Source organism: Bactrocera dorsalis, chromosome 5 (genome assembly GCF_023373825.1).
Source record: "Bactrocera dorsalis isolate Fly_Bdor chromosome 5, ASM2337382v1, whole genome shotgun sequence".
In the NCBI taxonomy this organism is placed as follows: Eukaryota; Metazoa; Arthropoda; class Insecta; order Diptera; family Tephritidae; genus Bactrocera; species Bactrocera dorsalis.
The window spans coordinates 64,634,026-64,658,076 of NC_064307.1; the positions used below are offsets into that span (position 1 = coordinate 64,634,026).

Genomic DNA, 24,051 nt, shown 5'->3' on the forward strand with positions numbered 1-24,051 from the left:
ATTTACATATACTGAAAGTGAAAAGGTGAAGTGAGAGCCAAAATTGTTCAAATTTAATTTCAGGAAAAAATTATTTTAATTAAAATATTTTTTTTTTGGTTATAGCTTACGTTCAGTGCACCAGTCAAGGTATTTTCTTACTACAAAAAGTTTCAATTCGCCAAACATTGGCACAGTAGCGAATAGAACACAAGATTATGGGAAAAGGGCATAATATATTAAATAGAGGTTAGCAAGCGGTTATACCAATTAACTTTTGGAGAGTAACGAATAGAAACAAAATTTAGTAGAGTGACGTATAGAACAAATAACTGGTATAAAACACTGACAAAGGCATAATAAAAAAAATAGGTTAGCAAGCGATTATACTAATTTCATATGACAACTACATACAAGCAGTTAACTTTTGAAGAGTAGCGAATAGAACCAAAATTTATTTTGAACTAATAACTGGTATAAAACACTGAAAAAGGCATAATCGAATGAAGGTAGAATGACAAACGGTTATAACAAATAAGTATGGCAATAACATAAAAGCTGTCAATGTTTCAAGAGTATTAAAGCGAACAAACAACTGGTATAAGCAACAGGTGCTTATCATCATCAGGTATAAGAAAATGGTAGATTCAACTTAATAATTTTGGTTTCGTTTTCGCATACACAATTTTTGAGAACCGAGCTAAGATATTAGGTGCGAATCGAACAAACTGGTATAAGACATATAAACTGGTATAAGTATTATATTTAACTTTATAACATAACTGGTTTTCACAAGCAAATATTTTTAATTAGAGTTAAATGTGTGAATGGATTAACTAACTGGTATAAGTTGGCTAAACTGGTTTAAAGAATAGAACATCACACCCTTAATCTATGCATAATAAGTATAAATTTGAAAACCGAGCCGATATATTAAGTGCGAATCGAACAACCAACTGGTATAAAATGTATGAACTGGTATAAATAAATACTGGAATTAAATTTTAAACATACCTAATTTTTACATGATATTAATTGCAAAGAATCAACTGGTATAAAATGTATAAACTGGTTTAAGTAAATATTGAAATTAAATTTAAAAAATAACTGGTTTTCACATGCAAACTTTCTACATAAGAGCTAAAATATTATGTGTGAATCGAACAACCAACTGATATAAATCATCTGAACTGGTATAAGTCACTAGACATTATAAACTTTATATCTATATATTGTATTTTATTATATATGTGTATTTTTAACTGTCAATCTTAACTATTTTAAGATTTCAAGGGTCATTTCCTCTCCGCTTCAAAGAGTATTTTCTATGTTAGATTAAAAGTTCCGACGTTCAGTTAGCATTAGATATCCTTACTATTTCTCCTTATATTTTTGTAGACTTTTAATAGGCGACAATGTTGGCCAAAAGTTAGTTAATCTATTTTAGTTACCTGATATAGAGCGCTGGTGGTGTTCTGTGGAGTTTAACATATATCTAACACAATTTATTATATATCGTATTCCTTTACATATGTGTATATATTCAAGTCATTATTGGCTAGAAAAAAAGTTATATGTACTTTATATACATATATTTAAATAAATGTAAACAATTTTCCATTTGCCACCCTCTCTGACAAGTGTTGACCACCTTTGCCCTACATACCAATGACACACATATCCGTCAAAAGATGAGTAACCACTCACACCGGGCACACATTGTGTAATGTATCACCTACGTAACTCACATCACTCATCACCTCATAGTACTCTCCTCAGCTGTGAGTACGCAGCTGTTTCTTCACTGCAGTGGAACTGATAGCTCATTTAAGCGGAGTTAATGCAAAGAATTGTTTAAATTGCAAACAAATGCAAATTCAAAAAAATAAAAGGAAAGGAAAAATTTATTGCCATAGAAAATGAAATTCTGGAGCATTCATCACGTCGTTGGAATGCGGCACAAATGTGTACTTTATTTTTATACAAATTATTCAAGTACGTAAATATCGGTTTTGCATTTTTTGCTATGGAATGTGCTGCTTCACGTGTAAACTTTTAGAAATGCCAATTAAATTAGTAACAGATACAGCTTATAGTATACTGTGGTATTTGGAGAAAATTGGTATTGTTTAACGGCCAAGTGAGAGGTTATTTATATACATAAGTACATAGAAAGTTCGGAACAGGCTTGAGGTAGTCTAATATATGATTGACTTATATTGTCTAAAAGGACGAGAAAGGATCGCTTTGATAAAGCAAAGTCAGTAGAGCGCACATGAGATTAAGCTCTAAAAATTACAATAGTTTGGTTGCTTCAAACAAAGAGACTTGCGGAGAAGTAAGCCACTCTTGTTTAGTTGGAGCTCTAAGTCTAAGTAATCACTCTACCTTAGTTATTCATGAAGCTAATATATGTACCTTAGCTATTCATGAAGCTAATATACCTGCAATACAAAAGTTTGGATAATTTCATTTAAGTTTTTCTAGAAAATTTTGAGGAGGAAATCTGAAATGTTATAAGTGAATCGAAAAAGTAACTGGTATAAAATGTATAAACTAGTATCAGCAAATGTTAATTTTTTTTTAATTAACATAACTTGCCTTCACATTACAGAAAGAAATTTCATAGTAGAGCCAAAATATTAGGTGTGAATCGAACACGAAACTGGTATAAATCTCATAAACTGGTATAAGTAACCATTTAGTACAACGGAATAATTCCGGCTTTGCATTCATATGTGCAATTTTTGGGCGACTAGCTGAAATATTAAGTGTGAGTCGAGTAAGCAACAGGTAGAAAACGTAGAAACTGGTATAAGTAAGTGTGAAATTAACCTAGTGAACGTAACCTGCTTTCACATGCAAACTTGTTGAAGCAGAGCTGAAATTGTAAATTTCAACCAAACGAAAACTGGTATAAATCGCCTAAGGAGGTATTAGTAATTTTGAAAATCAATTGAATAGTTTTGGTTGTATTATTAAGTGCGAATCGAATAAATATCTGGTATAAATCACATAAACTGGTATAAATAAATCTTTAATTTTACTAATTAACACAACTTGTTTCACATGAAAAAAATTGAAGTAGCGCTAAAATATTAAGTTTTTATAAAACAAACAACTGGTATAAATGGCTTAAACTGGTATAAGTAAATATTGAAATCAACTGAGTAACTCTAGTTTTGTTTTCACATAGAATTTTTTTCGGAGCTGAGCTGTAATATGTAAGTGCGAATCGAACAACCAACTGGTATGAAACGTAAAAACTGGTATAATAAATTATATATAAATTAAATACAATTCAATGATTTTTAAACATAACTAATTTGTATTTTATACATAAATAGCATAAGACTACCACATCCGGTAGTTTTTTTCATTAAAGAAAAAAAAACATAATGAGAATTTTTTTAATAATGCTATGGATATATTGCTTGGCAACGTACCTTCCTCTATTATTAAAAATTATGATGTGGTCGCGCGGATGTGCAAACTTCCATCATATATACATACATATATAAGTTTATATTTTAAGTAAATATTTAAGTAACATAAGTGAGCAGAGTGAAAGCACTTGAAGCGCGACCGGAAGGAAGCAAGTTTGCGATAAAGTTGGCACAAAAATAGTTTCTGCAAAATTCACACATTAAATTGCGATAAAATACCACTAAATATTTTTAAGTAGCTATGCAAAGCACATAAATATAAAGTAGGTGATTAATTCTAAGAAAATTGAGATTAAATTGTTGCTACATGCAAAGTTTTTTGCTTTCGATTTGAGCTTTATTTTGGCAATGTCGCGAAAGCACACAGCATAAGACAGGAAGTTAGCAAAGGAAAGCGAACATAATAGAAAAAAAGAAGTATAAAAAAAGAACATTTATGTGTATTTAATTAATCTTCGCTTGCGCCGCTAGCCAGTTTCTAACTCGTACGCTTTAGCTAAGCTTTCGTTATGATTATGTGCTTCTTTGTAGCGGCAAAATGAGTTTCGATAAAAACGCCGGTTAGTTGCGCACACTTTATGAGATTTATAGCAAATTTGTGTGTCATAATTTTTGAGATATGCAAATTTATATATTATATATGTATGGCGATTTTTTCACATGTTTATTTCGGTCTGAGGTTAATGAACGCCGTCGTTCGCAAATCATTAGGTTGTTGATTGGCGGACATCAACACATTTTTTTCAAACTTTCTGAGAAAACAGAAGGAAGTGAGATAATTTTTTTTTTTAATTTTTTCTTTTTTTGGTAGGAAGCTCCTTTGCAAACAGAAGGCTGTGAATACTAAAAGTGGTCGAATACAGTAACTCGAATAACTTTTTTAATGAAGTGTTAATACTAGGCTAGTCTCCATAACTCGACAGCAGGAGTATTAAAAAAAAACCCATTCTTACAAATGAACAAAATGATGAACAAAAATTAACATAAGGAAATGGCGAAACGAGCAAATACCCAATTGGTATAACAACATATGTATATATTGGCAACAGTATACATATATTGGATTTGGCTAATTTGCTGTTATAAGCAGCATTTTTCATAGCAAAATTGAATACGAATCGAACAAACAACTGGTATAAAATGCTTAAAGTGGCATAAATAAATATTATATTAAAGTTGGTAGCAGAGATGTTATATTAGGCGCGAATAGAACAAAAAACTGGTATAAGACGCATAAAATGGTATAAGTAAATAGCAAATACAATTTTTATTAAAGCTATTGTATTTGCTTTTACGTGCAATATTTTTGACATCCGAGCAGAAATAACTATTGAATGCAAACTGAGCTAAAATCTGGTATAAATCGCATAGATTGTTATAAATAAATGTAAGATTCCATGGAATAATTTTGGTTTTGTTTCCACATAGAAAATTTATAATAGAAAAGTTGTGATATTATGTACGAACGCTAAAAGCAACTGGTATAAATCGCAAAAACTGGTATAAACTGGTTTAAGGAAAAGGTTTATTTAGTTGAATAAGTTTTGTTTTGGCCTACAATCAACTGAACTAAACCTCAGAAACTGGTATAAACTGGTATAAGCTAAAAAATTTATTCAATAGCAAACACAAACTTATTTTACCTTTCAGACGCAACATTCTGGACTTCAAACACAACGCATAGCGAAGTGGTGAATCGAAGACGTACATATCTCTTAAAAAAGAACAGGTGACTTGCATCTCTATAAAGATAGATTGTGTTTAAAAGTCACTTATTGTATTTTGTACATACATCTGTTGAATTATAAGCTAGCACACCTCTAATCGAATAACCTAATTCAATTTAAAGACATCCCTGAACGTGTTAAACTATTAAATCATTATTTAGCCTAGTGCTATTAAAACAGCAATAATGTAGATTAACAAATCGGAAGTTAAAAATGAAAATGACATCAAAATTGAATTTAAGTGCGAACTGATAAGACGGCTAAACCGGCGATTAATAAGCTCTATGTCATTTGGAATGTAATCGCGTATATGTCATATTTATTTCTGGCGTACTTTTTGCTGCAGGTTTTAGATTTAAAAAGTTTCTGGCGCTTTTAGTAGTTTTTTGTTAAATTTTTTCGATTTGTTTGTTTGTTTTTGTGACTGATTATGGCGACAAAAGCGTGACACATACGAAGCTGACAGATAATGCTTTTTTCTCACGAAGTAGCACACGCTTATGCTCTGTATGTATGTATTTCAATATCAATATTTATGTGTTGCATGTGAAATCATATTATCCTGATTCAATATTAACTTTTGCCAATGTATGCTGTTGACAGTATAAGCTGTTTATACCAATTGTGTGCTTGTTCGTTTCGACATTTCTTTATAAAAGTTTTTGTGCCTATTTAGTAACGAATTTTCCTAAAAAGACTACTGTTGTCGCTTCAGAAAGACCAACCTAGTTTTAACACCTCATCCAAAATGTTATTCGTATAACTTTATTTATTTAAAAAATATTTTAATTAATTGAGTAATAACTTATCAATTTCAATTGCCATATTTTTTTTGTAATTGGAAAAAACTCTTTGTGTAAAATACATTTTTATATTAATTTTTTTTAATTTTTTGGAAAAATTAATTTTTAATATTTTTGTTTTTGTATATTTTTCTATATTTTGTATATTTTTATTTTTCATTTGAGTTATTTTTACTGATTTTTTTGATTTTGTTTTGCAAAATTTATTTTTATTTTTATTGTGAATTATTTATTTTTTTTGTATATATATTTTTTTTATCTTTATTGAAATTTTTTACTTTTAGTTATTTTTTGTAAAATTTATTTTTATTTTTTTTAAATTATTTATTTATTTTTTATTTATTTTTACTGATTTTTTTTTGTTTTTGTTTTATAAAATTTATTTTTGTTTTTATTGTAACTTATTTATTTTTTTTTATATATTATTGATTTTTAGGATTTTTTTTTGTAAAATGTGGTTTTATTTTTATTCTTATTTATTTATTTTTTTGAATATTTTTTTTTATTTAATTTTTTATATTTTTATTTTTTATTTTTATTGTAAAAAGTAATATTTTTTTATTTATTTTTATTTTAATTGTTTTAGTGAATTTTTACTTTTTTTGTAAAACGTATTTTTATTCTAATTTATTTATTTTTTGTATATTTTTGTTTTTTATTTAATTTTTTTATATTCCTTTTTGTATTTTTATTGTAAATAGTGAAATTTTTTTTATTTTTTATTTTGTTTATTGCATAGTTTGTATTGTGTTAGTGAATTTTTTACTTTTTCTTTTTTAGTGAAGTTTTTAATTTTTTGTTTTTTTTTATAAAATTTATTTTTACATTAATTGTAATTTATTTATTTTTTATTTTATATTTTATTTATTTTTAATGAAGTTTTTACTTTTTATTGTTACTGTAATACATTTTTTTGTACATTTTAATTTTATATTTTTAATGAATTTTTTACTTTTTGTTTTTTGTAAAATTTATTTTGATTTTTGTAGTAATTTATTTTATTTTTTTTTAATATATTTATTATTTATTTTCAGTAAATTTTTTACAATTTGTTTTTTTTTGTAAAATTTATTTTTATTGTATTTTTTTTGTGTACTTTTGTTTTTTATTTTATTTATTTTTAGTGAACTTTTACTTTTTGTTTTTGTTTGTGAAATATATTTTTTTATTTTTATTTTTTGTTGTACTTAATTTTGGTGATTTTTTTGTTTTGTGAAATTTATTTTTATTGTAATTAATTTTTTTTCGGTACATTTTTCTTTATTTGCTTTTGTTTTAGTGATTTTATTTTAAAATTTATTTTTTTTTGTTCCTTTTATGACATTTTTTTATACTCTTATTTTTGATTTTAATATTTTTGTAATTAATTTGCTATTTTCTAAAATTTTTGTATATTTTATTTACGAGTATATTTTGTTTCATTTGTTCTCTCTTCAACGCCACGCGGGTACATTGACACTCAAGACACCAATTTATTAATTGCCTACGAGTATCTATCTCATATATATTCCATATATGTATGTATGTATGTTAATAAGTATTCGCACTTATAAATATTTATTATTATTATATTTGTATTTGTTGCTCATGATATTGTTTTTTTTTTTTTTTAATTCTTTTTATTTTGGATATCTTTCTGCCGCTTGGCATCTTTTCACTTTGAAAGTTATCTGTGCGTCAGTAAAATGTTTTCATTAAACCATTTATGACACTTAATGCCTTTTATGATTTTTATGACACAATATCTAATCTTCTATGGTCAAACTAGCGTAAAGTTGAATTTTTATGGAAGCTGTTTTTATGAGCAGTTGAAATCCATAAACACAAATCATATTAAAAATTAACACAAAGTAAAAGGTTAATTTTTGAGTGTTTGCTTTGTATTTATATTTTTAATTTTTTTTTTTATTTTTTTTATGATATTTTTTTTTATATTTTTATTTCAATATTTTTTTCATATTTTTTTTTGTCTGATAAGGAATAAAAATTGAGTGCTAAAAGCTTATATAAACATTTTTTATTTAATTTTTCAGGCAAAACTACCAACTGCCCTAATTGGTCTGAGTTAGATTAAGAGATATATCATTTATGGCCTAGGGGGATTTTTTCTGCTCTCGGCGTTCAAATATCAACTAAATTTATCTTCCCTTACTTAATTCTAATTTCTACATTTCTACATATTTCTATATATAAATATTTCCATATACCTAATTAAGCTACTGAATCATAATGCACCATATGACCCTTTCATATATTTTTCCAACATAATTTGAATATTGTTTTCATGTGCAACGAACTTAAGCGCTGCATGCGTAACAAAATCTATTTTTAACTAGGCTGCATAATGCATTCCCTGGGCATAAGTGATTTACTGAATACCTAACTACATACATACAAGAATTCATGCATCTGTTCTCGAGTACTTGCCACTCATAAAACCGTGAGGGCATTTATCATATGTACGCACTTAATCAGATGCGTCAAGAGTGATTCATGCACAGCCAAGGAAATATTGAATGATAGCAAATACAAAACTAAAAAATTACAAATTTAAAAACGGAGTAAACACAGTGTGTCTTCGAATTTAGTAATTATTATATTGAGAGCGATTTATTGGCTGCATTGATAACCCAACTGAAGGATATTTGAGTTGAAAATGGTACTTTAGCCCATAAATTCAAGGATTTTAGTTACGAAATTGCTTATTTGCATAATCTAAAATAAAAATAAATTTTTTTCTTCGAAAACCATTTTCAAACATTTATATGTTTGTTCGAATTTATTTTCGAAATTATTTTCAAATATTGTTTCGATGTTTTTTCGCAAACCATGTTCAAAAATTTGTATATTGGTTCGAATTTCGAATTTTTTTTCGAAAATCATTTTTAAACATTTATATGTTGGTTCGAGTTTCGAATTGTTTTTCGAAAACCATTTTCAAACATATACATATTAATTCGAATTCCGAATTGTTTTCGAAAACCGTTTTCAAACGTTTATGTAATGGTTCGAATTTTGACTTTTTTTTTGAAAACCATTCTGACAAATTTATACATATGTTGGTTCGAATTTTGTTTTTCGAAAACCATTTTCAAATATTAATATGTTGGTTCGAGTTTCGAATCTTTTTCAAAAACTAATTTCAAACATTTATATACTGGTTCGAAGTTCGAATATTTTTCGAAAACAATTTTTAAACATTTATTTATGAGTTCGAATTTAAATTTTTTTCGATAACTATTTTCAAACATTTATATATTTGTTCGAATTTACAAGGTATTTCGAAAACCATTTTTAAACATTTATGTATAAATTCGAATTTCGATTTTCTTCGAAAACTATTTTCAAACATTTATATGTTTCTTCGAATTTTGTTCGAAAACCATTTTCACATATTATGTATTGGTTCGAGTTTCGATTTTTTTTCGAAATCTAATTTCAAATATTTATGAATACATGTGTTCGATTTTTGCACATAAATAAAATTTCGTTGTTACTATTAATTTCGATTTCTTAGGAAATCCAAGGTGATTCATGCGTTATACATTTTCGATACAATAAAACAATACTCAAAAAAGCAATAATGACGTCACAACCTTAGCGTATATCTTTATGACGCCGCTATCTACTAGTAAATGCAAACATTTTGCAAGTTTGCACCAAAACTACAGACAGAAGCCGCTGTTGCTAAACGCAAGTTGTGGACTTTGGAACAGCAGCAGGTGACTGTATGGCAAGAAAACAAAGAAAATGAAGCAAATGAAACGAAAGTCACAAAAAAAATTACTTGAAAATGCCAAACTACGATAAATTGTGCGAATTCAAGGCATTATATGCTTAAAGAGTGAGATATGAAAGTCACTAGATGATTCATGATGAACGGAGAGTAATTTGTGTTGTAGAAGCGCTAAGAAATCTGCGAAAGTGTGCGAAAGTGGTCGAAGGCAAATGCAAAGGAAAAGTTTGGAAAAAAATTAAACAATATTTTGCTTTAAATGTTGAAATTGGGGCCGAAAAGTAATATGTACAGACGTGTATGATATTTGTACATGAATATATAATTTCACATACATTTCTGTAAAAACAAATATTCTATAAAAACTAAATGCCTGTGCATTTGACGCGCCAAAGTATTGTGGTTTGGTGACACACAAACGCCCACGCCAAACAATGAAGTTCAATGTGACTTCTGTGTGTATACAGTTATGTCTTTACTATATCCACATATATATTATGTATTTGTTTATATTTAAGCGCGCAAAAGAACTAATGAAATATTCATAATTTTACGTGCAAAGACAGCGAAGTGAAGCAGCTGAGAGATCACATGCGCGCAGCAGTCGGACAAAACGCTGTGGCGCGGCAGAAGAGAGAGAAGCTGCGTTCGCATACAAAACATCACGCACAATCACTTGTATGCAAACGTACATATATTTTAATATACATAGATTTGTATTTATGTAGCTTTGTATGCTCAAATTTAAGTTTAGTCGAAATGCTGCTGTATTTTTATGAATGAATGAATGGAACTATAGAAAGCCCGCGGTGAAACAAATGCGAAGAAATATATGAATCAGCGCTTGAGTGGTACAAATACATGCATACTGGTTTACAGTTATATAGTCCCAACGGTAGCTGCTTAAATTGTTTTGACTTAGAGAATGAAACGAAAAAAATTCAGCGAACTGTTTTGCAAATTTTCTTTTGGTACGCAAATATTCTATAGGTTAAATGTGCTAGTAAATGAACACTTAATTTGTTTTCGATTTTAGCCACCAATATATGCCAGGCATTCAAATATATGGAAAGTTTTGACAGTAGTTCAGCACTACTAACTCAAAGACGACCAAATAAATCAAAACATATTTCTTTAAACCATGTTTATTGGAGGGAGTTGTTCTACCACTGTCTTTGATTTTTTTCTGGAATGTGGTCCGAAGATCGTGTTTTTAATAAGAAGCTCACATTTTCCCATGTTTTTACTCATTTTATAGGTCATTTTCAGAACTTGTGCTTAATTTTTAAAACTAAAATTTATAAATTGGTCTTACGAACCCACCATATGTTGCCTATTGTGGCAGAGAACCATGGAACACCTATCATTGATTTAATAAAAAGTGACACTATGTATCAAAATACATACGGCTCAACAGCCGTCCTGCGGTTTTTACGAGACTATGTGAGCACAAAACACTAGTGTTTTCCTTCCGCTCCCATGTACATGATCTTGGCGATCCTGAAAGTTCCTAGGCATTCTATGTAACCCTGATACATCTGTCTATTACGCTTCCTGGAAGGCACTTGTATATATACAGCCACTTTCCAGCAGGCATTTTATCTGCCGTCTCTCTGCTTCTAGGAACATTCTCTGATGAAAACTATTAAGTTTCTACTAAACATTTTCCATAGATGACCAGATGGTCAGTTATATTAGGACTTCACAGACTTTCAGATTTGACCCCACCAGATTTATTTTTATAAGGGATATTTTTGAAACAAAGTTTGCGGCAACAATCTACGAACCATTCAGGAGCTCAAGCAAAAACATTCGTGCCAAAATCAGCACCACAGCGAAAAAGTAGTGGAAATGTAAAGAAGAAGGGCAATTTTGTTGCATCCAATAGAGGGAGGGAGGGAATATACTGTCTAAGATAAGTAAAAAATACTCAAGCTATGTTCTATGTTAAGCAGTATGAAGGACGCCTTTCAGTTGAAAGCGTGAAAATTGTGAATTTTCAAAAATATTATATTTAATTCGAAAAAATAATGAAAACATATCTCAAATCACAGCATGCATCTCGAACAACTTGTCAGATCAAAAAGTCATATGTAATCACCAAAATGCTTACATAAATTATCGAAAGTGAAAACGAAAATGAAAATGCGCCAAATGAGTGCAAAAACAGTTGGCAGCAGACAGATTATGAATTTAGAAACAGTGACGTCAAAAAGATACAAGAAAATTAAAAAAAAATGGAAAAAAAATCTAAAACAAGACATAAAACCGCTTTACAAAATTTCAAACGCAAAAAGCAAATACAACAAAGAGATCATCATCAGCAGGCAAGGTCGGTCGGTCTTCTTGCTGTTTTCGAAACACATGCACAGTGGTTAATGCGATTTTGAAATATAAACAAAAGTGAAATTATTGAAATTTTTGTGGCAAATTGAATCACTAACTGCTGCTGTTGTTGTTGTTTTGCAGGCACTAATGAAAATATAATCAAACAGCTCATTAGCGCAGTGCAAGTGAGTACATAAATCGGTTGTATGGGAGTAAATTAATGTGTGTCTGTATGCTTAAGTCTATGTATATGTGTCTGTTTTTTTTTAATATTTTTTGGTTTTTAATCTGCGCTGATTTTACTCACTGACTTGCTCACTCAACAATTGCAAGTTTTGCTGCTCTCGTTGTATTTGCTACTTTTTTTCGGCTTGCATAGCTTGACAATGAGGCAAGCGCTAAGTATAAAGATTTAGACCGCATTGCTTAGCAACTCACCTGTTTAACAGTGCGTGCAAGCCTACATACATATGGACATGATGTATGTGTGTGTTTGAGTATTGTTGTTTGTTAAATATTTGTTTCAAACTTTTTATGTACATTTTTTTATAACTTTTCTGCGAACATACCTGGTAATACGGCGCCTTTGGTCAGTCCCAGCGACAGCGTCAAAAACAGCAACACGACGGCGTACATTGTGCTATGGTGAATATGTTGCTGTTGTTGTAGGTGTTGAATGTTGCACGAGATCCTGTATATTGCCTGGTACTCGTTGAATTACTTTACTGGCTTGCACTTATATATTTTTTAACACATTGCACACAATTTTTTTTGCACTAACTTTTTTAACACTTTGGAATTTTTGTAGACACCGAAAAATATTTTTTTTCACTTATTTTTTTATAAATTTTTTTTTACTTTTTTTGAACTTTTTCAAATGTTTTGAATTAAATTAAAAAAATTATCTTTTTTTGTAACACTTTTACTTATGTTTTCTTTAAGTAAAAATTTTTTGCAATTAAATTTTTTTTTTAATTTATTCTTACTAACACATCATACTAAGCATAAATATCAGAGCAGCTGAAAAAAAAATAAAAATTTAATTAAAATATAGATTAACAATTTTTCATTAAAATTTTAATGTTCATTAAAAATTAAAAATATTCAATAAAAATTAAAAATTTTCATTAAAAAATTAAATTAAAATTAAATTAGAAAGAAATTCATAAAAAACTTAAAAGAAAAAATTTATAAAAATTAAAAAAAAATATTTCAGAAAATTAAAAAAAAAAAAAAAATATTTCAGAAAAAAAAATTCATAATTTCAAGAAAATATTTTTTTATAATTTTTAGGAAAATATTTTTAAATTATTTTATGAAAAAATGTTTCAAAAGATTTATAAACAAATGTCAAAAAAAAAATATTCCTAAAAATTTTCATAAGAAAATATTTGCCTAAAAAATAAAATTTTCTTTCATAAAAAAATTAAATAGACTTGAAAACATAAATATGAAAAAAGTGAATATAATACACAAATGTTATATTATTTATTAAAAGTCTAAAAACATATGTATGTACATAACTACAGATATACATATATGTATGTATGTATGTATGTACTCAAGTGTATGTAGCCAATATTGAATTTTTTCCAATTTTGCTTAACTTTATCAGTCAACCAGCTAATGCTTACAACGAATTTACATGCATACGGCAGTTCATCAATGCCACAAGCACAGCAGGATTTCAAATTTAGACACAAAAGTAAATTAAATGTAACCATACAAATTAGTGTTGACAGTACCGAACACCCAAATATTTCGGAATCAACGAAATTTTTAATCTAGTTTGTTGTAAACTATATTTTTTACAATAACTAAACACATGTTAATTCATATATGTAAGTGTTGTAAATCCCGTAAACGCAAATATTTCGGGTCAAAGCAATATTTCATGTACTTTGTTGAAAGTTTTTTTTTATCAAATAAAAAGTTGTAAGTCCAAAATGCATATTAGTGATATCAATCTTGAAAAATTTAAAATTTTAAATTTCGGGATTTGTGATATAATTAAATATTTTTCATTTAACATAAAAATTCGGTAAAATATATCACTTGCTCTATTTTAAATAGTTTCCGCTTTGTAAAAATTAATATCGTGCAACACAAGTTTTGTCAATCCCGTTATTTTAAAACTTAATTTAAATTTAACTTGTGTTTCATAATATTAATTTTTAATTTTCGGGACTCATAGATGAATTCATTGGCTTTATTTTAAATAGTTTCCGCTATGTAAAAATTAATATTTAAATAAATTTTGTCAATCCCGAAAATTCCGGGATTTGTGAAATAATTAATTTATTTGCTTTAAACAGTTTCCGCTGAGTAAAAATTAATATTATGCCAAGTAAGTTTTCTCAATCCCGAAAATTAAAAATTTCGGGATAATTATTTCGGGATTCATGAAATATTTTGTTAAAAAATATTTTATTGGATACATATAAAAATTATAAAAAACTAAAATTAATCCCGAAAATCCCGAAACAAAAAAATTTAAAAAAGCCGACGAATATGGATATGCCTGGTAGCAAAACACTTGTAAATATTTATGAGTTAATTAGTATAGAAAATGAATTGAAAGTTAAACATATGCACATGTAATAATACATACCATACACAAATATGTACATATGTATTTACATATATACGTAACAAAGAACGGAATGATAAAAAGTGTTTACAGAAAAATAAAACGTCTGCACCAACACAAAGCCAAAATATTTGATGAAAATCATTTCGAAATCAACAAATAAATAAACCAAGAAATAATTATTATAGATTACAAAAATCTGCAGCACCTCAATTACTCATTAATAACAACATATTAGGGTGGTTACATTTTATGGAGTAAACAAAATCGTTTCTGATTTTTTTTTTTAAATTCATTAGGGGTATATTATATAATTATTATATACCACTATTACTATTTGGCAGTTTTTTTCGGGTAAAGCCATGAGTAAAAGGTAATTTGTACGATTTTCTTTGCTTAATCTCTAAAATTGAAATATCTGCTTTGCAATTTCGAAATTATGCTTTTTGTAAAATATTATTATTATTATGGTAAGCGGTTATTCAAAATTTAAAAATATGGACGTGAGCTACATTTTCTCTAATTACAATGATATATATGTATTTTTCGGTCAAATTTAGCGATCAAACTCGGAATATTCGAAAAAATTAGTTATATTTAAAAATTCCGGCCCACAACTACCTGATTACCAAATTGTTAGAACTTATATACAATAATAATAATAACAATTTTTTCAATAAGCATAAATTCGAAATTCGGATTCAATTCCGACAATTCGGAGGCAATTATTCCGATTTGGATAGCTGATTTCGAAGAACGTAAAAGTTACTCCTTTTTTATGACGTAATTTAGAAAAGTGTGAGTATAAAACATTTTAGATTTCCTTTTTTTTGAAATCTTTTCAATAAGTATCATTTCGAAATTCGAACAAAAATATTTCTTACTTCGAAAAACGTAGAAATAACTATCTTTCTTGTGACTTATCTAAAAAAAGAGTCAGTACAAAATATTTTAGATTTCCTTTCTATTCGAAATTTTTTCAATAAGCATAATTTCGAAATTCGAAGATAAATATTTCGATTTTGAAAGTTGATTTCGAAGACTCTAGAAATGTTTCTCTCTCTTACGATGCAATAAAAAAAGTTCAGTATAAAATATTTTAGATTTTTTTTTATTTTCGAAACTTTCGAAACAGTTTTTATAATTACTAAAAACCATGTTTGTAGTGTATATTATAATAAAAGCAAACATATTTAGATTATTTAAGTATTTTAGAAGTAACTACTATATAAGCCATTTGCTCAAATTTCTACAATAATAAAATAATATTTTTTTTATTCCCACCCTAATGCACATTTTGTAAGTTACCTAGCGGGTGGTTGATTAACACTGTTTAACTGCGGCGAATTGTTTGCTTAATTTGTAATGTAATGGATATAATTAAAAATCTTGCGCAATTTGTTTTTTGTTTGTATTTATTCGAAATTTCCCTACAGCATTGTAGTTGCACTTAAAAATAGACATGTTCAATATGAGTTATACAAATAAACGTAAAGGAAAAATTACAGCCAATATTTTTAGAACATTATAAAATATTGAAAGTTGCTTTTGAGAATCTCTTTACGAAGTATTACACGAGTTTGTTTGAGCAGACAGCTAATTGAAATAACGGCAAGCAATTAATATTATTAATAAGAAGAAGTAAAGAGTGATAAAGTCTGAAAACTTAAATGAAGGTGTTTAATTATTAACGACTGCAGCGCGAAAGTGAAACAGTCAGTACCTAAACTTTTCTGAATACGTCCAGAATGGCCATCAACATTAGCAGATGATCAAAAAGTCAATAACACAAACCAACTAGTGCTTGAGAATCGACGATTAACAGTCAGAGATCTCACTCGCAATGTTAGAATTCCCGAAGGATCAGTGAAACCCATTTTGAAAGATAATTCAAACTTTCGTTTGACAGCTACACCTTTAGCAAATCCTTTTACTATAAAATTATTGTGTGTCCCTAATGTCATGAGTTTGACAGCTATCCCTTCACTACAAAAATGATCTATGTCCCCAAGATCATGATTCTATTTTGACAGCTGGTTTGGTTGCTATTTCTCTAGAAAATCCTTTCGCTATAAAAGAAAAAAATCTTTGCCTTCAAACTAATGAGTTTGACGGTTGGTTTGACAGCTATCCCTCTAAGAAATCCTTGCACTATAAAGGGCATTCTTCTCCTCTTTTTAACAATGCCTTAAGCGACATAAAATAAATGCCAAATGTGTATATTCGACTTTAACTTTAAAATATTTGAAAATAATATTTTTCCAGATAAACAAAAATATTTTGAAAATTTGCACATTACTTTCCTTAATGCACACATTTAAAAATGCATAAAAGTGTCAGAAATTGCAAATGCTTATAAAAATTTTAATATTGTGCTTAAAAAATGAAAATAAATTTATTTGACATTTTCATTTCTGAATTCGTTTTAATATTTGACATTTTTAAGCAAATGCGTCAAATAGTAAAGGCGCATAAGCGTTTTAAATAATAAAATGCAACAACTCAAAGGAAACCACAGCTATAAATTATGCTACAAATTGTTTGGATTTTCCCAAAATTATTTCGAATTTTTACCGAAATGACATTTTGGATAATTGCCAGGATTTAAACTCGTTAAGCTGGTGATTAAACGCATTAAAAAAAATTAAATTATTAATAATTATGATTCGACAAATAATGGTATTTTGCTGTTTTCGTGGCACAAAGCTAGTCCAGGAATAAATTTATAATTCTATGCGTTAATGTGTTAACCTGGCTTCGGGTTTTGAGCAACAAGCTTGGACCTAATTTTCATTACATAAGACTTTCTAACCACTTTTGAATGTATTTCTCATGATTTTTTCAATTTATTATTTTTTTATTTATTATTTTCAGATTTCATATTATTTTTAAAGCAGTTTGACCTAAAAAATATTTTTTTCTTTCTTAGGTATTCCCCTATGGGATCATTTATTGGTCAAATGTAAAATCGAAATTTTTACGCAACAACCACATAAATGAGAAATTGTTGCTTTTATATAGTGTACCCATACTATGTATAGAGTTTAGAGAATGAGACCATACAGCAATTGCTTACCTACTCTTAAAAACTATATTGAAATTATATGAGGACTATGAATATGAGTTTAGAACTGGCTGAGCAAAAAACTTGCTCATAAGTACTAGAAAAGTGGAGGAAAGGATATCCATACTGTACTTAAACAGGTGGTTTCATGGGAACGTCTGGAGTTGGTTCAGCAGATTGAAAAAAAGTATGGAGAGGAAAGAACGAGAGATTGCTACTTCCCACAGAGTTAGTAAAGGAAAGAATCTTCCACTTGGTAAATAAAGCTCAGGATCTAACTAATTATCCTCGAAGCGATAAAGCGTTATATGAAATGGATAATAAGAAAAAGATAAATCTGATCAGTAACAAAGGTTTTCAGCATGAATGTGTGATCCCATGTGTCCTTAACTGATCTACATATATGACTCTTGGGATCTTGATAGTTTAATGAGATCATGGAGTCAATTCCATATTCCTTCTTTGTACTATGTCCTTAATTCTGCTTACAATTTTGACTTTTTCAAGGAACTTACAGTTAATTTGTATAGAGATCAAAGAACGATATACTACCACTTCGCATAGAGTTAGTAAAGGAAAGATTTTTACACTTATTAAACAAAATTTTAGATCTAAATAAATATACTCGAAGTAATAGAGCAGCAATATGAAAGTGATAATTAGAAGGAGATAGATTTGACCTGTAACAAAGCTTTCCAGCATGAATGTGTGATTCCAAGTGTTCCAGCTCATCTAAATTACTATTGGGTTCTCGATAGTTTGATGAGCTCATGGACTCGATGTTTTAGACTATGTCTTTAACTCCGCTTACAAATCTGTCTACTTCAGGAAACTCACAGTTAGTTCTTCTATTAATTCTATGAAAATTTTCACAGCCAATCGACGCCCTCAAGAATTTGGAATATGTGAAACAATAATGGTATGTTCCATCCCAAAAAAGGCAACTCCTACATTCTAAAATTCCTATAGATAAGCATTGTATCTGAGCAAGAATAAATATGCAAAAAGTTCGATAATGCCGATGCCGGTGTCGCAATCGCTTATCAAAGCGTCGTTAAATAAAGCGATAAAGCTGCGACAGACTACAAAACAAAAAATAACACAACAAAGGCCAAAAAAAAAACAAGAACACAATAAACCAAGCTAGACAGCCAAAGATTGTGAAAATAATAAAGAAAAAATAGTAAAAGAAGAAAGAGAAAACTAGTGGCAAAAACACAACAAACAAAGCACTCAAAAAACAGCAAAACGAAGGCAATGAATATGAGAAAGCTAAGGGGGCATTAACTTTTTGGGGTTTGTACGCAAATGCTCTAATACCAAAGGATGAAGAAAATAACAATAAAGAATAAAAATTAGTCAAAAAGTGGAAAAGGTGAAAGTGGAAGAGAACTTAAGCGAGGGTGTAAAGTAAAAAAGCGACAGAACTTGGAAAAACTACCAAACAAGGTGTGTAGCATAAAAGAGAGTGTGAGGTAAACGTGAAGTGATTTCAACAAAAGGTGGAACTAACTAAGGCATAGCAACCGTTATGTGGACATGACAGTAGCATAAGTCGATCGATTGACAAAATGCTTTTGTTTGATTTTAGGACAATACAACTGTCTGGCCGACGGGTGATTTATGAAGAGAGCGCTTGGCATTGTCTCTAGTTATGCACGCGATGAGTAACCTGTGACTCCAGGGAAGTGTGTGAAGCGTGAAAAAAATGGAGTCAACGAAATGGAGGAAATGAGAAAAAAAAAAGAAAAATAGGGGAAAAATAACTATAAACTGTCAAAATTAGGACAAAAATGTAGGTCAAACTGCGAGCGTAATTATTCTGGTGGAGTGTTTGAGCAAATATGCCGTTACTTTTTTGTATTTGTTGGCATGTATGTCAATTCAGTGGCGTGTGAAAAAGCCACTTTTGAAAAAATGCACGAAATTTGGTTTGAAAAAACGAAAACGAATAGCTTGTGGCAAATAACAATAACAAAAAGTGTATGGTGAGTGGCGGAAGTAAATAATACACATATATATTTGTATAAGTATATATACATATGTACCTGTATATACATATTATATGACATTCAAACTGTAATTAAAGTTCAAGCTGTTTGCACAACAAAAAAAAAGAACAAAAAGAAAAGTGGAAAACAAAAACAAAAAAAAAAAATACTAGAAAACACAACCAAAATAATAACCAAATTGAAAACTATAAACATGCGGGCAAATGAGTTGTTTGCGTTCGCTGCTCTTGGCTCGTGGCATAAGGCACCCCCACAAACGCATCGCGTGCGAAAGCGCGTAATTTTGCTACAACTTATTTTGCTTTTATTTTATTATGCCCTTCCACTTTTTTGAGACACTTTACTTTTGTGTGTGTGTGTCTTTTTTTTTTGCGTTTGCTGCTCATGTCTTAATTTTCCATTCATTTGACCGCGTGCATAATGCGCGCAAGGCACACACCCGCTCACGCTAGCGTGCTTAATTTGGTGAAAACGCACAAACACACTCATGTTATGTGTTTATGCACAAAATTAATTGTAATGTCTGCCTGTGGTGGTAGACTAATGCAAATGTAAATTGTTGGACACTTACCTACATGCAAACGCTGCTGCTGCAATGCGGCAATTTTTGGTCTGATGACGAAATGTGGCAATTTTAAGTTTGCTTAATGTTTTTGTTATTGTAGTTTTGTGTATTTTGCTGGCAATTTAGTTTGACAACAAAATTAGTCGAAAATTTGTGCGGTAAATTCTATTTTCGCTGAATTATCGGCCAAAGTTTTGTGGTAGCAAATTTTTTCGTGGTAGATTTTATATAATTTTTTTCAGCACTAATAAAGTATTAAATTTTAATTTTTGCAAACACAATTAAAGTAACAGTTTTTTTTTTATTTTTTTTTGTTAATAATTTCTGTTAATTTTTTTGTATTTCTTTATTAATAGTTTTTTCTTAATCGCTGCAATTTATTAATTTTTGCAATTAATTAATTTTGTAATTAATTAATTAATTAATTAATTTTTTTATAGTTCACTTAATTTTCCCATTAATTAATTTTTGTAATTAATTAAATTCTAAAAATTAAAAAAAAAATTTAATTAATTAAATTCACAAAATTATGTATGTTTTTCTTGGAAAAAATTATATATTTACACAAAATGTTTACCACACCCGACACTTTAGTTGCAATGTTTTTATTCACTTAGCAATAATTTCTGTAATGCGAAGTAAAGTTAATAAGTATTTTTCAATTAATTTTATAATTGGTTTTTTAATTAATTAATTTTTTAAATAAAAAATAACTATTTAATTAATAATTATTAATTTTTCTTCTTTGCTATAAATTAATAATTAATTAAATATATTTTTTTTAATTTTTATGTTTAATTTTTTTTGTAAAATAGTTTGCAAATTATTAAAAAAAATTTAAGATTCGCAAACTTATTGTTAAGCTCATAAGTAGGGTAGATTCAATAAATAATAGTAATTTTAATAAAAAAAATATTGCAAATAATTAAAAAAAATCAAAGTATTAAAAAAGATCAACAAAAATTTTGAAGTATTAAAAAAATACTAATTCAAAGTAATATTTTAATTAATAATTAATAGTTATTTTTTTTTAATTAATTATATTTTTTTTATTTCTATAATATAATAATTAATTGAAAGTTCAATTTAAATTATTTATATATTTATTTCTCTATTTTTTGTTTATAAATAAAATACACTCACTTGTCTAAAATAAGTTCAATAAAAATTTTCCCAATTAATTATTAATAAATATGAAAATTTTTATTGAAAAAATTTTAATTTTTTTATGTTTATTGATTAAAATATTCTTATTTATTTTAATTAGTAATAACAAATTTTTCAAATAAGTTAAATTTTCAAATTATTTTTCATTAATTACTAATTAAAAAATTAAAATTTGATAAATGGAATTTTTGCTTATTTATTATTTAATAAATAAATAAGCAATTTAATTTTGTTTTATTTTAATTAGTAACAATTAAATTTAAAAAAAATTTAAATTATGTCTAATTAAAAGAAAAATATTAAAAAAATATTTAATTAAAAAATATTACAAAAATGTATTTTAGAATAAAAAACGAAAATTAGTAATTGTTTTAAAAATTAATAGAAACAATTAAAACTTAATTAATTTGTTTTTTTTTAATATTAATTAAAAATTTTTTTTTTAAATTGATCATTACTAATTTAAATAAAAAAATTTAATTATTCATTATTTTAATACTTAACGAAAAATTTATTTTAAAGAATTAAATTCAAACAAAATTATATTAAAACAATAATTTAAATAATAAATAATCAAAAATTCTTTATAAAAAATTTTTAAATTTAATTATTAATTAAAAATAGTTTAAATTTTTTTTAATTGGTCATTACTAATTTAAATAAAAAAATTTAGTTATTAATTTTAACTAATAATTTAATAAATAATTAAAAATAATTTAAAAATTTATTTGAAAAAATGGCTATTACTTATTAAATTTAGAAAAAGCAGTTATATTTAAATTACAATTAAACAAAAATTCTATATAAAATTTTTTTAAAATGTTTTTAAATTTGTTTTTTAATTTTTTATTCTAAAATTTTTTCCATAAAAAAAATCTGTTTATGTATTAGGTATTTGCACAAGCTATAACTGAACAGCCGCAAGAACAACTATATCTAAGAACTAGTAAATATTTCTATATTATAATGCTTCCACTCAGTTGAGAACTTAAACTTCCATACCTGCAGATACAACACACTTTTAGTTTTTATAATATTAATTTTTTTCACAACAAATTTATAGCAAAATTTTCATAACTTTGCATTTTAGTTAGAAAAGAGTTGTATAAACTTGCAATTAAACACTTGCTTCCACTTGCCACAAATCAGAAAAATTTCCATAATTTACAGATTACACACTTTTGTTATTTTCAATAATATTTTAGAAAATTTATTTCACAAATGTTTCACAAACATCAATTTTACTTCTTAAATTTCCCACAACTTAACAAACGCACGTCTTTACTTCAGTAAGTTAGTACGCAATTTACACGATTTCACGATACACTTTCGCAAACAAAGCGGCGAAAAAACACAACCGTCGTCGTCAAGTCGTTAGTGAACTGAATTTGGCTGTTGGCTAGCCAGTGGCCCAACAGCGATCCATGCACAAGTTGGCAGCGCGCATTGTGGGTCTAGCTAGCTAGTGTGTGTGGAATGTATTGATAACGCGGCTAGGCGCTAGTGAGCGCCAAATTTTTACAAATTTGCTCCAATCAGTGCTGCCGTTACACGGAGTCATAAAGAGATAAATAGTAACGGTGGTTTCTACGATTTTGATATTTTTAAATAGTTGAAAATAATTCAAATTTGAAAATATCAAGACAAAAATAGATTTTGTTTATTTTGTGCAGATATTTGCGAAATAATATGAAATTCTCTCAAAACGTAAAATTAAGCAACAACACTATCCTCCAACTAACTAGCTGCTTTGCGCTGTTTGCCCCTGTCATTGTTGTGGACTTTGTGCTCTCTTCTAGAATGTATGCGCTCTCTTTGACGCAATCGGTGAGACCCAGTGTTCTGAGTAAGCTGAGCGTTGCTTTATTTTGTTAAAGGCATTTGGCTCTGTTTTCATATATTTGTGGAAACTATAGCTCAGCTGATTGTCGATTTTTGGCCGAATTGTTTATAGCTGCATTTGGCGTTTTGTTGTACTTCGTAGGTGAGTGTTTTGTTTGCATTGAGTACTTTCGCTCATATACATACTTAGTTTGTGTATCAAATATGTGTTGGCTTTGATCTTATTTCTTTGTTTGGAAATCTAACTATATGTGCTTATAACTATATATACATATATATATGATGTATATATATCTGTAACAGTCAGCTGCTTGCTTTAGTGAGATTTTCTTTTTCTGTTCCTAATCAAACATATGGTCTAGGGGGAACTTCGAAGAGTAAACAAAAGTCAACACTGAGTGTGAGTAGCGGGAATTTTTCGGTATTTGAAATTCACCGAGGAATTCAATTAGTAAAACTATATTACACAAGCTGCTTGAAAATAGTTATGAAATAAATCTCATATTAATCAGACAGAAATCTGTTCGTCTTTGTATTGTATTATAAACTCCTAAGTGGAGACAGCTAAAATTTTGAACTTGAGATTAAACTCATTCGTTTTACATTGGTAATATCGTAAACATTTTCCGAGATTTTTTTACGCTGAAGGAGGTCTTTTATCTCCAAAACCTACCATTATTAGACAAGTTATCTAACTGGTACATAAATAGACCGAATGATAATCATATAGATGATCTTATGATGCTTATGTGTATTATGATCAGGAATCGTCAAAGGTTAACGATAGCGCTA

At 28.0% G+C, this 24,051-nt stretch overlaps 1 protein-coding gene across 2 annotated transcripts in view; it reads right to left on the bottom strand.

The window, feature by feature from the left end:
• LOC105227889 (serine-rich adhesin for platelets) overlaps window positions 1-22,829 on the bottom strand; it is a 289,634-nt gene extending 266,805 nt beyond the window's left edge. Inside the window, exons 1-3 of one of the 2 annotated variants that reach the window (XM_049457814.1) lie at window positions 22,420-22,829; window positions 20,261-20,620; window positions 12,589-13,039 (exon numbers count right to left, since the gene is read on the bottom strand). In XM_049457814.1, coding sequence (XP_049313771.1) covers window positions 12,589-12,655 — 67 coding nt within the window. In that variant the 5' untranslated portion in view covers window positions 12,656-13,039; window positions 20,261-20,620; window positions 22,420-22,829. Of the gene's footprint in view, window positions 1-12,588; window positions 13,040-20,256; window positions 20,621-22,419 lie in introns of both variants that reach the window. The other variant, XM_049457813.1, reaches the window with a different exon arrangement.
• Between the last annotated feature and the right edge of the window lie 1,222 nt (window positions 22,830-24,051).